This window comes from Macaca thibetana, chromosome 19 (assembly GCF_024542745.1).
Source record: "Macaca thibetana thibetana isolate TM-01 chromosome 19, ASM2454274v1, whole genome shotgun sequence".
In the NCBI taxonomy this organism is placed as follows: Eukaryota; Metazoa; Chordata; class Mammalia; order Primates; family Cercopithecidae; genus Macaca; species Macaca thibetana.
In genome coordinates this window covers 23,413,944-23,427,750 of record NC_065596.1, presented here as the reverse complement: position 1 = coordinate 23,427,750, position 13,807 = coordinate 23,413,944, and the positions used below count along the sequence as shown (strand labels likewise).

General features: G+C 57.7%; 2 protein-coding genes across 2 annotated transcripts in view; both read left to right on the top strand.

Annotated features, from left to right (window-relative positions):
• The first annotated feature begins 86 nt into the window (after nucleotides 1-86).
• Nucleotides 87-13,807, top strand: part of WDR18 (WD repeat domain 18) — an 86,152-nt gene continuing 72,431 nt past the window's right edge. The window contains exon 1 of the mRNA XM_050771157.1: nucleotides 87-90. The gene's annotated coding sequence lies outside the window, so the exon portion shown is untranslated. The remainder of the gene's footprint in view (nucleotides 91-13,807) is intronic.
• KISS1R (KISS1 receptor) lies at nucleotides 4,856-8,804 on the top strand. Its single transcript, XM_050771165.1, has 5 exons — nucleotides 4,856-5,292; nucleotides 6,086-6,210; nucleotides 7,305-7,440; nucleotides 7,667-7,899; nucleotides 8,082-8,804. Exons 1-5 carry the CDS (start codon nucleotides 5,049-5,051, stop codon nucleotides 8,538-8,540), a joined length of 1,197 nt encoding a protein of 398 aa, XP_050627122.1. The 5' UTR covers nucleotides 4,856-5,048; the 3' UTR covers nucleotides 8,541-8,804.

Sequence of the window (13,807 nt, the reverse complement as noted above, 5' to 3'; positions counted from 1 at the left end):
GATCCAGCCCCTGGGGGGACGCACAGGGAGACTGAGGCGGGAGGCGGGGCCCGGCCACGATCCCTACACCCAGAAATCTAGCTCCGGGGGGGACGGACACCTAGGCGAGGAGTCGAAAACTCAACCACAACACCTGCGTCCCGAACCTGGGCTGCGGACTGAGCCAGGAATCCAGCCCAGGGAGGCGAGGAGACACGGACAGGGTAACTGAGGCCTGGGTAGTGGCGAGGGAGGGGACGTCCCTTTTGGTGGCAGAGGATAGCGGAAATCAACACTGTCCGAGCCTTCTTCCACCTGCCCCTCCCAGTCCTGGAGCCTCGGCTGGGCAACCCCTTCCCCTGCTTAGCCTCAGTTTACTCTTCTCTAAAATTAGGCCTGGTGGCCGACGTGAGGGCTCACGCCTGTAACCCCAGCACTTTGGGAGGCCAAGGCCGGTAGATCACTTGAGTCCAGGTGTCTGAGACCAGCTTGGGCAACATGATGAAAACCCATCTTTAAAATAAAAAGAAAGAAAGAAAGAGCAACAGGGAGGCCGGGCACAGTGGCTCACACCTGTAATCCCAGCACTTTGAGAGGCCAAAGCCAGTGGATCACTTGAGGTCAGGAGTTTGAGACCAGCCTGGCCAACGTGGCAAAATCCCATCTCTACTAAAAATGCAAAAATCAGCTGGGCATGGTGGTGCGCATCCGTAGTCCCAGCTACTCTGGAGGCTGAGGCACAAGAATCGCTTGAACTTGGGAGGCAGAGGTTGCAGGGAGCTGCTCCACTGCACTCCAGCCCAGGCAACAGACTGAGACTCTGTCTCAAAAAAATAAAAATAAAAAATGAAAAAGGCTGGCACGATGGCTCACGACTGTAATTCCAGCACTTTGGAAGTCCAAGGCAGACGAATCACGGGGTCAGAAGATCGAGACCATCCTGGCTAACACTGTGAAACCCTGTCTCTACTAAAAAAAATACAAAAAATTAGCCCAGATCGTGCCACTGCACTCCAGCCTGGGCAACAAGAGCAAAACTCCCTCCCCCCGCCAAAAAAAGAGAAAGATAAATAAATTGCACAGGATGAAAGACCTGATTACTTTACAAATAAAGAGTAAGGAGGATAAAGAAAAGGAGGAGAGGCCGGGCGCGGTGGCTCAAGCCTGTAATCCCAGCACTTTGGGAGGCCGAGACGGGCGGATCACGAGGTCACAAGATCAAGACCATCCTAGCTAACATGGTGAAACTCAGTCTCTACTAAAAAAATACAAAAAACTAGCCGGGCGAGGTGGCGGGCGCCTGTAGTTCCAGCTACTCCGGAGGCTGAGGCAGGAGAATGGCGTAAACCCGGGAGGCGGAGCTTGCAGTGAGCTGAGATCTGGCCACTGCACTCCAGCCTGGGCGACAGAGCAAGACTCCGTCTCAAAAAAAAAAAAAAAAAAAAAAAAGAAAAGGAGGAGAAACTATGGATGGACCCAAAAGAGCGCATACTGTGAGATTCCTATAGACGAATGTGCAAAGAGGTGAAAGAGGACAATGGGGAGATGTACCCGGAGCGACTGGCAGGGGAGCTGGGCATCGGGAATGAGTGGTTTCCCCATCCATCAGGCACAGGGTAAGGGTAGGTGCTCAAAGAATGGACCTGAGGCCGGGCGCGGTGGCTCAAGCCTGTAATCCCAGCACTTTGGGAGGCCGAGGCGGGTGGATCACGAGGTCAGGAGATCGAGACTGTCCTGGCTAACATGGTGAAACCCCGTCTCTACTAAAAATACAAAAAACTAGCCGGGCGTGGTGGCGGGCGCCTGTAGTCTCAGCTACTTGGGAGGCTGAGGCGGGAGAATGGCGTGAACCCGGGAGGCGGAGCTTGCAGTGAGCCGAGATCACGCCACTGCACTCCAGCCTGGGAGACCCAGCGAGACTCCGTCTCAAAAAAAAAAAAAAAAAAAAAAAAAAAAAAAAAAAAAAAAAGAATGGACCTGAACATTTATTCCAGAGCGAGGGAGGCAACTCCAGAGACTTAGCCTGGGCCTTCCTCCCAGTCTGGATTCCGGGGCTTCCCTCCAGGGGCCTGTCCTGCCTGTGTCATCTCCTTCTCCTTCTCCTCCTTCTTCTCCTTCTCCTTCCCTTCTTCCTCCTCCCCCTCCTCCTCCTCTTCCTTCTTCTTCCTTCTTCCCTCTGTCATCGTCGTGGTCTTCTTCCTCTTCTTCTTCTTCTTCTTCCTCCTCCTCCTCCTTCTTTCTTCTTTTTTTGGAGAGAGTCTTGCTCTGTCACCCAGCCTGCAGTTACACAATCTCAGTTCACTGCAACCTCCACCTCCTGGGCTCAAGTGATTCTCCTGCCTCAGTCTCCCAAGTAGCTGGGATTACAAGCGCCTGCCACCAAGCCCGGGTAATTTTTGTTTTTTTTTTTTTTTTTTTTTTTTTTTTTTTTGAGACGGAGTCTTGCTCAGTCGCCCAGGCTGGAGTGCAATGGCCGGATCTCGGCTCACTGCAAGCTCTGTCTCCCGGGTTCAGCCCATTCTCCTGCCTCAGCCTCCCGAGTAGCTGGGACTACAGGCGCTGCCACTACGCCCGGCTAGTTTTTCTTTTTTGTATTTTTAGTAGAGACGGGGTTTCACCGTGTTAGCCAGGATGGTCTCGATCTTCTGACCTCGTGATCCGCCCGTCTCAGCCTCCCAAAGTGCTGGGATTACAGGCGTGAGCCACTGCGCCTGGCCAATTTTTGTATTTTTAGTAGAGACCAGGTTTCACCATGTTGGCCAGGCTGATCTCCAACTCCTGACCTCAAGTGATCCACCTGCATCGGCCTCCCAACGTGAATTACAAGCATGAGCCACTGCGCCTGGCCTATTCATTTCTTTTCTCCCTTTTTAGTCTTTTTTACGCAAATGGCAGCAACTTTTTCTTTGCTGTGTGTTACTCCATGATGACCAAACATCTTGGAAATCTGTTGCAGGATGGACTTCGAGGGGACCTCCTGGATATCATCTTGAAGTATACTTCCAGCTGTGGGATAATGGGGTCAAGGTTGTGCTGACGGGGCTGGGTGGCTCATACTTGTCATCCCAGCACTTTGGGAGGCTGAGGCAGAAGGACTGCTTGAGCTCAGGAGTTCAAGACAAGCCTGGGCAACCTGGTGAGATCCCGTCTCTACAAAAAAATTTAAAAATAAATTAGCTGGGCCGGGCGCGGTGGCTCACGCCTGTAATCCCAGCACTTTGGGAGGCCGAAGTGGGTGGATCACCTGCGCTCAGGAGATCGAGACCAGCCTGGCCAACATGGTGAAACCCCATCTCTACTAAAAATACAAAAAATTAGCTGGGCATGGTGGCAGGTGCCTGTAATCCCAGCTACTTGGGAGGCTGAGGCAGGAGAATTGCTTGAACCCAGGAGGCAGAGGTTGCAGTGAGCTGAGATTGTGGCATTGCACTCCAGCCGGGGCAAAAAGAGCGAAATTCTGTCTCAAATAATAATAATAATAATAATAATAATAATAATAGCTGGACATAGTGATGCATGACTGTCATCATCATGCATCATCTCGTCAGCAACTCCTAAGTGGTCCCATCTACTTAGGAGGCTGAGGTGGGAGGATTGCTTCAACCCGGGAGGTGGAGTCTGCAGTGAGCTGTGATCACACCACTGCACTCCAACCTGGGTGACAGAGGGAGACCCTGTCTCAAGAATAATAATAATAGTCTGGGCTCGGTGACTCACATCTGTAATCCCAGCACTTTGGGAGGCCGAGGCGGATGAATTATTTGAGGTCAAGAGAGAGAGACCATCCTGGCCAACATGGTGAGACGGGGTCTCTACTAAAAGTACAAAAATTAGCTGGGCATGGTGGTGCACGCCTATAGTCCCAGCTACTTGGGAGGTTGAGGCAGGAGAATCACTTGAGCTGGGAGGCAGAGGTTGCTTTGAGCCGAGAGTGTGCCACTGCACGCCAGCCTGGCAACAGGGACACCCTCTCTCATTGATAATAATAGGCCGGGCGCGGTGGCTCACACCTGTCATCCCAGCACTTTGGGAGGCCGAGGCGGGTGAATCACGATGTCAGGAGATCGAGACCATCCTAGCTAACACGGTGAAACCCCGTCTCTACTAAAAATACAAAAAATTAGCAAGGCGTGGTGGCGGGCGCCTGTAGTCCCAGCTACTTGGGAGGCTGAGGCAGGAGAATGGTGTGAACCTGGGAGGCGGAGCTTGCAGTGAGCCTAGATCGTGCCACTGCACTCCAGCCTGGGCCACAGAGCGAAACTGCGTCTCAAAATAATAATAATAATAATAATAATAATAAATAATAAGGCTGTGGCCTTTGTAAGGTGCCCTCCACCTGGTTCCCGCTGCTAGTGTCCCTGTGGGTGGGTATCAGCCACTCCTTGTCAATCATGTGGGACACATTCAGTCCCAAACCGCCAGATCAGAGATGTCCCTCACCTACCTTGAACTTTAATGGCCCTCCAGGGTCCTGGGGACAAACCCAAGCTATCCCCACTCAGGGTCTCCGGTGAGGGCTGGCCTCCCCGCCAGCCTGGGCCCATCCACCTGGAGCCCCAGCCCCTAGGAGGGTCAAAGCCCGTCCCATATTCACAAGCCTTATGGTTCGCGAATCGGTTGGGCTCCTAGTCTGGACTAACCATCATTGGGTTAAGGTCGGTCCTTCCAGGTCCACAGCAGCCTCCACGCCGCCCACCCCCTGCCTGCTCCACCCCCCTCAGCCTCCTCCCGCGCTCTCACTCCGACCTTGCACCGGGAGGAGGGAATAGGGGGGTCGCCGCTGGGTGAACAGAGGGCGTGTGGGCAGGGGAGGGAGTGGCGAGCGGCTGCCAGAGAGGCGGGAAGGCAAGGACAAGGGGGGGCACGGGCTATAAACGTTCCGCTGCAGCGGCGCTGGCAGAGGAGTCGCCGAGCCCAGCCCAGCTGCCCTCTGGACCCCGCGGGCTCCAGCCAAGGCCCCTTCCTGAGTTCCGCAGGCGCAACCCGCAGGCGGCCGGGCGGAGGGGTCTCCGGGGCGGTGCCAGGGCGCAATCCAGGAGGGCGGCCGGGAGGAGGAGGCGCGCGCGGCCATGCACACCGTGGCTATGTCGGGGCCCAATGCCTCCTGGGGGGCGCCGGCCAACGCCTCGGGCTGCCCGGGCTGCGCTGCCAACGCCTCGGACGGCCCGGTCCCTGCGCCGCGGGCAGTGGACGCCTGGCTCGTGCCGCTCTTCTTTGCGGCGCTGATGCTGCTGGGCCTGGTGGGGAACTCGCTGGTCATCTACGTCATCTGCCGCCACAAGCCGATGCGGACCGTGACCAACTTCTACATCGGTGAGTGCGGGCGCTGCGCCGCACCTGCTGCGGGCCCGGGGCCTCCGAGGGCCGAGCGGCCTGGGGCGCCCTCTCACGGCGCATCGAGGCCCTCGCAGACCCGGCTCTGTCCCCTGCAGGGGTCCCCCCCACCCCAAATCTTTTCCCTGTGGTCCCTGCACCTGTGGCTAGAGGTCGCAAACTCCAGCGCGGGCGGACCCGGGCGGGACGGAGGGTGGGGAGTGTGGCACATGGAGACCTCGACCTGGCCACTCGAGGGGCTTGCCCGGGTGCAGCGCCGGCCAAGGGCTCGGTGTCCGGCTGAACAAAGGGCTGGGCGAGGGGCTGGCTTGGCCCGCGGGCCTTAGTTTGCGACCCCTGCTCCGGTGGCTCTCTGAGCCTGTTTATCCATTTGTGTCCTGGGGTCCTCTACCCCAAACAGCTGAGAGCCCAGTCGGTGGCTGCTGGGCCGGCACCATTGTCTCCAGTTTGCAGATGTGGAAACTGAGGCTCAGAGGGTCGGGGCCTGCTGCTCAGGCTCCCCCAGCCCGGACAGGGCCCAGCAGAACCGATTTCTGCCCGAATAGCCAAGAAACCCAAGCTGGAGGAGTAATGTTTGAGATGTAAGGGGGAATTACTAGAAGGCACCCCAACTTCTCTGCCTGAGGAGGCCAGGGGCGCTGCGGGGGGCCTCCCTGTGCCATCCTGCTGGTCACTCGGACCAAGGTGGGGGCCAGGGGGCAGGGCCAGGAGCGCTGGGCGGTTCCTGCGGCCAGTGGCGCCCACGCCCAGCGCCCGCGCGTCCCCACTGCAGCCAACCTGGCGGCCACAGACGTGACCTTCCTCCTGTGCTGCGTCCCCTTCACGGCGCTGCTGTACCCGCTGCCTGCCTGGGTGCTCGGCGATTTCATGTGCAAGTTCGTCAACTACATCCAGCAGGTGCGGGGGGATGGGGGGGGCGAGGGGGCGGGGGGGAACAGGTGCGGGTGGGGAGAGGTCGTCAACTACATCCAGCAGGTGCGGGGGGGGGGCAGGTGCGAGGGGGGGAGGAGCAGGTGCGGGGGGTCGGGGGGGCGGAGCAGGGGGGACATGGGGGTGCGCTCCGGAGCAGGAGGGGGGGCGCACGGCGGGGCGGGGTGCAGGGTGCGGAGCAGGTGCGGGGGGGCGGAGCAGGTGCTGGGGGGGCGGGGGGCGGAGCAGGTGGGCGGAGGAGTGTGCTCCGGAGCAGGAGGGGGGGCGCACGGTGGGGTGGGGGAGGGGTGCGCTCCGGAGCAGAAGGGGAGGGGCGCACTTGGGGACTGGTGTGTGTGCGCTCTGGAGTGGAAGGGGAGGGAGTGGAAGGGGAGGGGGTCGTAAGTGGGACGGGGGGGGTGCGCTGAGGAGCAGGAGGGGAGGGGGCGCACGTGGGGACGGAGGGAGATGCACTCCGGAGCAGGAGGGGAGGGGGCGCACAGTGGGGCGGGGGAGGGGTGCGCTCTGGAGCAGGAGGGGAGGGGGCGCACGTGAGGACGAGGAGGGAGATGCGCTCCGCAACAGGGTGGGGAGCATGTGGGGAGGAGGAACGCACGTGGGAAGGGGGTGAGGACTTTGGGCGCGGCGCGAGGCAACGCATTGGAGAACCAGGGGCTGGAGGACCCAGCTTGCGGGACGGGGCTGGGCGGGGGTGCAGCCTAGACCTGGAGTGGGGAGTGGGAACGGGGGAGGGATACAGACGGGGACCCGGGTCACTGGTGAGGAAGGGCTACCGAGGCTCTGAGGCTTCTTGCCCTGCCTGTCCCTCCATCCCACGCAGCCCCCTTGTCTCAGACTCGGGATATTAGCCGCCTCCCAAGGGCTCCTTCACTTCTCCAATCCTCCTGCCCTCCTCTCCCAGTCTCCCCACCTCTGTCCCCTCAAACCGCACTGGACACTCCTTCCAGGACACATTCCGTGTATGTGCCTGAGTGTTCGCACACGTAGGGGGATCGGCAGGGCGGACGGGGCAGGCTCCCAATCGCGCAAGTAACCACACGCCCGGCTGGCGGCTCCTGCAGGTCTCGGTGCAGGCCACGTGCGCCACTCTGACCGCCATGAGCGTGGACCGCTGGTACGTGACGGTGTTCCCGTTGCGTGCCTTGCACCGCCGCACGCCCCGGCTGGCGCTGGCTGTCAGCCTCAGCATCTGGGTAGGTGAGTACAGCTCAGGGGCCTCACGGGGGAAGGCGGACCAGTCCTAGTGCCCTGGGCGCCCGGAGCCACCTGCTGCCTCGGTCCAGCAGCTGGAAAATGGGCGCAATAGCTCTGCCTGCCTAGGGCCAGCGAGGCTGCAGACTGGGCGCCTGGCCTTTTGCAAGGGACGCCTCCCGGGGGGTCGCTGGTCCCCCGAGCAGGGTCTTCATCCTGGCTTGTGGCGCAGGCTCTGCGGCGGTGTCTGCGCCGGTGCTCGCCCTGCACCGCCTGTCACCGGGGCCTCGCGCCTACTGCAGCGAGGCCTTCCCCAGCCGCGCCCTGGAGCGCGCCTTCGCATTGTACAACCTGCTGGCGCTGTACCTGCTGCCGCTGCTCGCCACCTGTGCCTGCTATGGGGCCATGCTGCGCCACCTGGGCCGGGTCGCCGTGCGCCCCGCGCCCGCCGATAGCGCCCTGCAGGTGCGCGGCGTGGGTGGGAGGACAGCAAGTCTGGGCGGGCAGGGAGGCAAGGTGGTGGGAGGCGCCGGTGGGGGCATCTGCGCGGACAGGGACAGCCCAAGGGGTCCAGGAGGGGCGGTGCGAGGGGATGAGCCCAACCAGGTCCCGGTCTTTCGTCTGACCACCTCCCCGGTACCCCCCAGGGGCAGGTGCTGGCCGAGCGCGCGGGCGCCATGCGGGCCAAGGTCTCGCGGTTGGTGGCGGCAGTGGTCCTGCTCTTCGCCGCCTGCTGGGGCCCCATCCAACTGTTCCTGGTGCTGCAGGCGCTGGGCCCCGCCGGCTCCTGGCACCCGCGCAGCTACGCCGCCTACGCGCTTAAGACCTGGGCTCACTGCATGTCCTACAGCAACTCCGCGCTGAACCCGCTGCTCTACGCCTTCCTGGGCTCGCACTTCCGACAGGCCTTCCGCCGCGTCTGCCCCTGCGCGCCGCGCCGCCCCCGCCACCCCCGCCGGCCCGGACCCTCCGACCCCGCCGCCACGCACGCGGAGCTGCACCGCCTGGGGTCCCACCCGGCCCCTGCCAGGGCGCAGAAGCCAGGGAGCAGTGGGCTGGCCGCGCGCGGGCTGTGCGTCCTGGGGGAGGACACTATCCCTCTCTGAGCGAACCCGGTGGGAATCCGAGCGGCTCCCTTCGGAGCAGGGACTACTGGAACAGCGGTTATTCTTCTGTTATTAATGTTTTTCTTACTGTCCGAGATCAACCGTGCAAATGTTTTGGTCTCTTGTGATGTTCAGTGCAGTTTTGTTGTGATGTTTGCTATTGATATTGAAATGATAATTTCTGTGTTTCCTGAAATTAAACGTGTCAACACAGGACTTTCTGGATCATTCCAGAAAGTGTCAGATGTTTTCTCATTGTTTTGTGGTTGACTGTCACTGTGTACGATTCATTCCACTTTTTTTTTTTTGAGACACGGTCTCATTCTGTCACCCAGGCTGGAGTGCAATGGCGCGATCTCAGCTCACTGCAACCTCCGCCTCCCGGGTTCAAGCGATTCTCCCGCCTCAGCCTCCCCATTAGCTGGGATTACAGGCGCCCGCCACCACGCCCGGCTAATTTTTGTATTTTGGGCAGAGACGGGGTTTCTCCATGTTGGCCAGGCTGGTCTCGAATTTCTAACCTTAAGTGATCCCCATGCCTCTGCCTCCCAAAGTGCTGAGATGACAGATGTGAGCCACGGCGCCCGCGGCCTCATCCCACTCTTAGAGATACTAAAATATGAAAACAGACAGCGCAAATGCCCATCAATCAACGAGCGGATAAAGAAAATGCGGAGCGCGCGCGCGTGTGCACACACACACACACACACACAGGAATACTACTCGCCATAAAAAGGAATGAAATGGCATTCACAGCAACCTAGACAGAGTTAGACACCACTCCTCTAAGTGAAGAAACTCTGGAATGGGAAAACAAAACATCCTATGTTCTCACTTATAAGTGGGAGCTAAGCTATGAGGACACCAAGGCATAAGAATGATACGATAGACTTTGGGAAATCAGGGCGCTGGGGTGGAGGGAAGGTACAAGACTCCACATTGGGTACAGTATACGCTGGTCCAGTGATGGGTGCACTGAAATCTCGGAAGTCAACACTAAATAACTTATCCATGTAACCAAGCATCACCTGTTCCCCAAAAACCTGTTGAATTAAAAAATATATAAAATAAAATAGGCTGGGCGCAGTGGCTCACGCCTGTAATCCCAGCACTTTGGGAGGCCAAGGCAGGTGGATCACCTGAGGTCAAGAGTTCGAGACCAGCCTGGCCAACATGGCGAAACCCCGTCTCTACTAAAAATACAAAAATTAGCTGGGCGTGGTGGTGGACACCTGTAATCCCAGCTACTCAGGAGGCTGAGGCAGGAGAATCGCTTTAACCCAGGAGGCGGAGGTGAGCTGAGATTTTGTCACTGCACTCCAGCCTGGGTGACAGAGTGAGACTCTGTCTCAAAAAAAAAAGAGAGTCCCACTTCTCCCAAATAATCTGGGGACACCGTGAAACTCCACACAATTTGCTGAGATGCCAACATAAGATCCAGAGGCTGAAACACCAGGGGATTTTGACACTGACCTGTAGCTTGTCCTCATCTTCAGGGCCAAGACTCCTGGACTGTGCTGGACATGACGATGAAATTCTCCCCTGGGGCTACAGGCCTTGTCCACGTCCCTCTCGTCTCCTCTGCCCCTCTGTGGCTTTGGGAATTGCTGTCATTCTTCTTGCCTCTGACTCTTTGCAGGGGCTGATTTCTCCTTTGCACTGGGCATGTTCTCACTTGATCCATCAAGTCACAGCTCAGCTGCCACCTCCTCCAGGAAGCCCTACTGGATCCCTCTGGGCCTGCCCACTGCTGCCCCCATTATGGGTCTGACCGCCTTGTGCTGTATCTGCTGAGTACGTGTCTGACTGCTCCCCACTGTCTCCAGGCCCCAGCACACAGGAGGACTGAATAAATATTTGTGGGATGAATAACTAAGTGTGTTGCAGTATGTGCACAGAGAGTTGTAAGATTTCTCTGTGAAAAACAAATTAAAAAAAAAGTGGGCCGGGCGCGGTGGCTCAAGCCTGTAATCCCAGCACTTTGGGAGGCCGAGACGGGCGGATCACGAGGTCAGGAGATCGAGACCATCCTAGCTAACACGGTGAAACCCCGTCTCTACTAAAAAAATACAAAAAACTAGCCGGGCGAGGTGGCGGGCGCCTGTAGTCCCAGCTACTCGGGAGGCTGAGGCAGGAGAATGGCGTAAACCCAGGAGGCGGAGCTTGCAATGAGCTGAGATCCGGCCACTGCACTCCAGCCTGGGCGACAGAGCGAGACTCCGTCTCAAAAAAAATAAAAAATAAAAAAGTGTACGAGTGCAGTGGCTCATGCCTGGAATCCCAGCACTTTGGGAGGCTGAGGCAGGAGGATCAAGAGGTCAGGAGTTTGAGACCAGCCTGGCCAATATGGTGAAACCCTGTCTCTACTGAAAATACAAAAATCAGTCAGGCGTGGTGGCGGGCACCTGTAGTCCCAGCTTTCGGGAGGCTGAGGTGGGAGAATCGCTTGAACCCAGGAGGCGGAGGTTGCAGTGAGCCGAGATTGTGCCACTGCACTCCAGCCTGGGCGACAGAGCTAGACTCTGTCTAAAAAAAAAAAAAAAAAAAAAGAAAAGAAAAGAAAAAAAAGGCTGGGCTAGGTGGCTTATGCCTATAATCCCAGCACTTTAGGAGGCTGAGGCTGGCAGATCACTGCTGGAGTGCAGGGGCACAATCTCAGCTCACTGCAAGCTCTGCCTCCCGGGTTCATGCCATTCTCCTGCCTCAGCCTCCCGAGTAGCTGGGACTACAGGCGCCTGCCACTGCGCCCGGCTGATTTTTTGTATTTTTAGTAGAGACGGGGTTTCACCGTGTTGGCCAGGATGGTCTCGATCTCCTGACCTCGTGATCCGCTCGCCTCGGTCTCCCAAAGTGCTGGGATTACAGGCTTGAGCCACCGCGCCCGGCCAAGAAACTCATTTTCAGGTGAGACGGCGCCACCTTGCGGCCGCCGGCACTGGCCCCGCCCCTAAGGCCCCGCCCCCCGGCCGCAGTCCCGCAGATGCCCGGCAGGTGGCACGCGCGGCCCGCGGAGGTTTCGTGCCTTCTTTTCTCGCCTCTAGAAAAGTTTCTTGGATGTCCCGGGGTGCCCGGCGCTCAGGGGCGGGTGTCGCTCATTCGGGTCTCAACCTGGACCCCCGGTTGGAGCTGTCCCCGCTGTGAAGTGGAGCAATCAGAGGCACATTATGAATTATCCCGGTCTTAGGCACTTTGCCTTTGAGTGCCCCTTCTATGAAAAAAAATATTAAAAATGGTAATTTATTCTACAATAGTCACCGTCAAAGAAAAAAAGAAAAAGATACTTTACTTTGCTTCATGTCCTGGAAGAGGGGTAAAAATGATATTTTATATCTGCGTCAGGATATAGGTATAACAGGCTGGATTCATTATATACGATTTTTTTTTTTTTTTTGGAGACGGAGTCTCTCTCTGTTACCCAGGCTGGAGTGCAGTGGCACAATCTCAGCTCACTGCAACCTCCGCCTCCCGGGTTCAAGAGATTCTCCCACCTCAGCCTCCCTGTAGCTGGGACTACAGGCGCCGCCACCACGCCCAGCTAATTTTTTTTGTATTTTTAGTAGAGATGGGGTTTCACTATGTTAGCCAGGATGGTCTCGATCTCCTGACCTCATGATCCGCCCGCCTCGGCCTCCCAAAGTGCTGGGATTACAGGCGTGAACCACCGTATTTTATTTTTTGAGACAGTCTTGCTCTGTGGCCCAGACTAGAGTACAGTGGTGTATCACGGCTCACTGCAGCCTCGTCCTCCTGGGCTCAAGCAATCCTGTTGCCTCTGCCTCCGGAGTAGCTGGGACTACAGGTGTGTGCCACCACACTCGGCTAATTTTTGTATTTAGTGTAGAGATGGGGTCTTTGTTATGTTGCCCAGGCTGGTCTCAAACACCTGGGCTCAAGCGATCTTCCTTCCTTAGCTTCCCAAAGCGCTAGGATTACGGTCTTGGGTCACGGTGCTCAGCCTTAATTTTTTTATTTTATATAATTTTTGTGGAGAGAGGGTCCAGGTTGCCCATGCTCATGTTGAACACCTAGCCTTAGGCCATCCTCCCACCTAAGCCTCCTAAAGTCTGGGATCATAGACGTGAGCCACTGCGCTGATTTTTTGTTTTTTGAGACAGAGTCTCCTCCTTTCTCCCAGGCTGGAGTGCAGTGGCGTGATCTTGGCTCATTGCAACCTCCGCCTCCCAGGTTCAAGGGATTCTCCTGCCTCAGCCTCCCAAGTAGCTGGGGATTATAGACGCCTGCCACTACATCAGGCTAACTTCTTTGTATTTTTAATAGAGACAGGGTTTCAACATGTTGGCCAGGCTGGTCTCGAACTCCTGACCTCAAACGATCCACCTGCCTCGTCCTCCCAAAGTGCTGGGATTACAGGCATGAGCCACTGCTCCCGGCCCTAGTTTGGGCTTTTTAATCTGCAGAGCTGTGAGGGCGGGATCTGGGGTTTTTTAGGAGGATGTCCCCCACCTGAGCACAGAGTAGAGAACCAGTACAGTGACCAGCAGGGGTTAGGGGAGGATCAGGCTGTTTTTGTGTGGGGGAGGTTCCCAAAGCCCCAGGACCCCCCAGGAGATGCTCTGGCTAGGAAACCTTCAGAGCTGGACTGCTGTGCCTCCGGTAGATGGTCTGGTGAGGAAATGCGTAAAGCTGGGGCTTCTGTGCCCAAGGCACAGCTTGAGAAAGAGACTGGGAGGGGTCTGCACTGATCTAAATCCACACTGCTGCCTACCCCCACAGGGCATGGGGGCATCTGGAATATGGTGGAGCCAGCTAGTCTGTGTAGACATTCCCGGCTCCCTCTCTGGGCTAAAAATAGGAGCCCCTCACTGCAGGCAGCTGCCATCCTGCATCCCCTCGCTGCCCTGCGCGCGGCCCCTTTCGGGGAAGCTGCGGCCAGCTACCCGGATCACAGCTTCCTCCTGGGAAACGGGTAGGGGCTCTACCCTTCCTGCCCCGGGGGTAATTATGCCTCCACCCCTTGCCCTTCCCTTTGAACAAAGGGCAGCCTAATCCAGAACAGGATGGTGAAAGGTTGAATTAACACTGGTCCATTTTACAGAGGGATAAACTGAGGCACAGACAGGCTCATGCACCTGCCCTCCAGGTGCCTTTCAGGTCCACTGGCTTCCAGGTGCTCCATCTTAGGTGGGAGGGACATTCTGCACCTTCAGACCTGAGCTGGGTCCTGGCCCTAGAAGGGGTTACTCCCCCACCCCTTTATCCCGCTGCAGGGAGGTCTCTCCAAAGCACCCCCACCTGGGGCAGGTGTC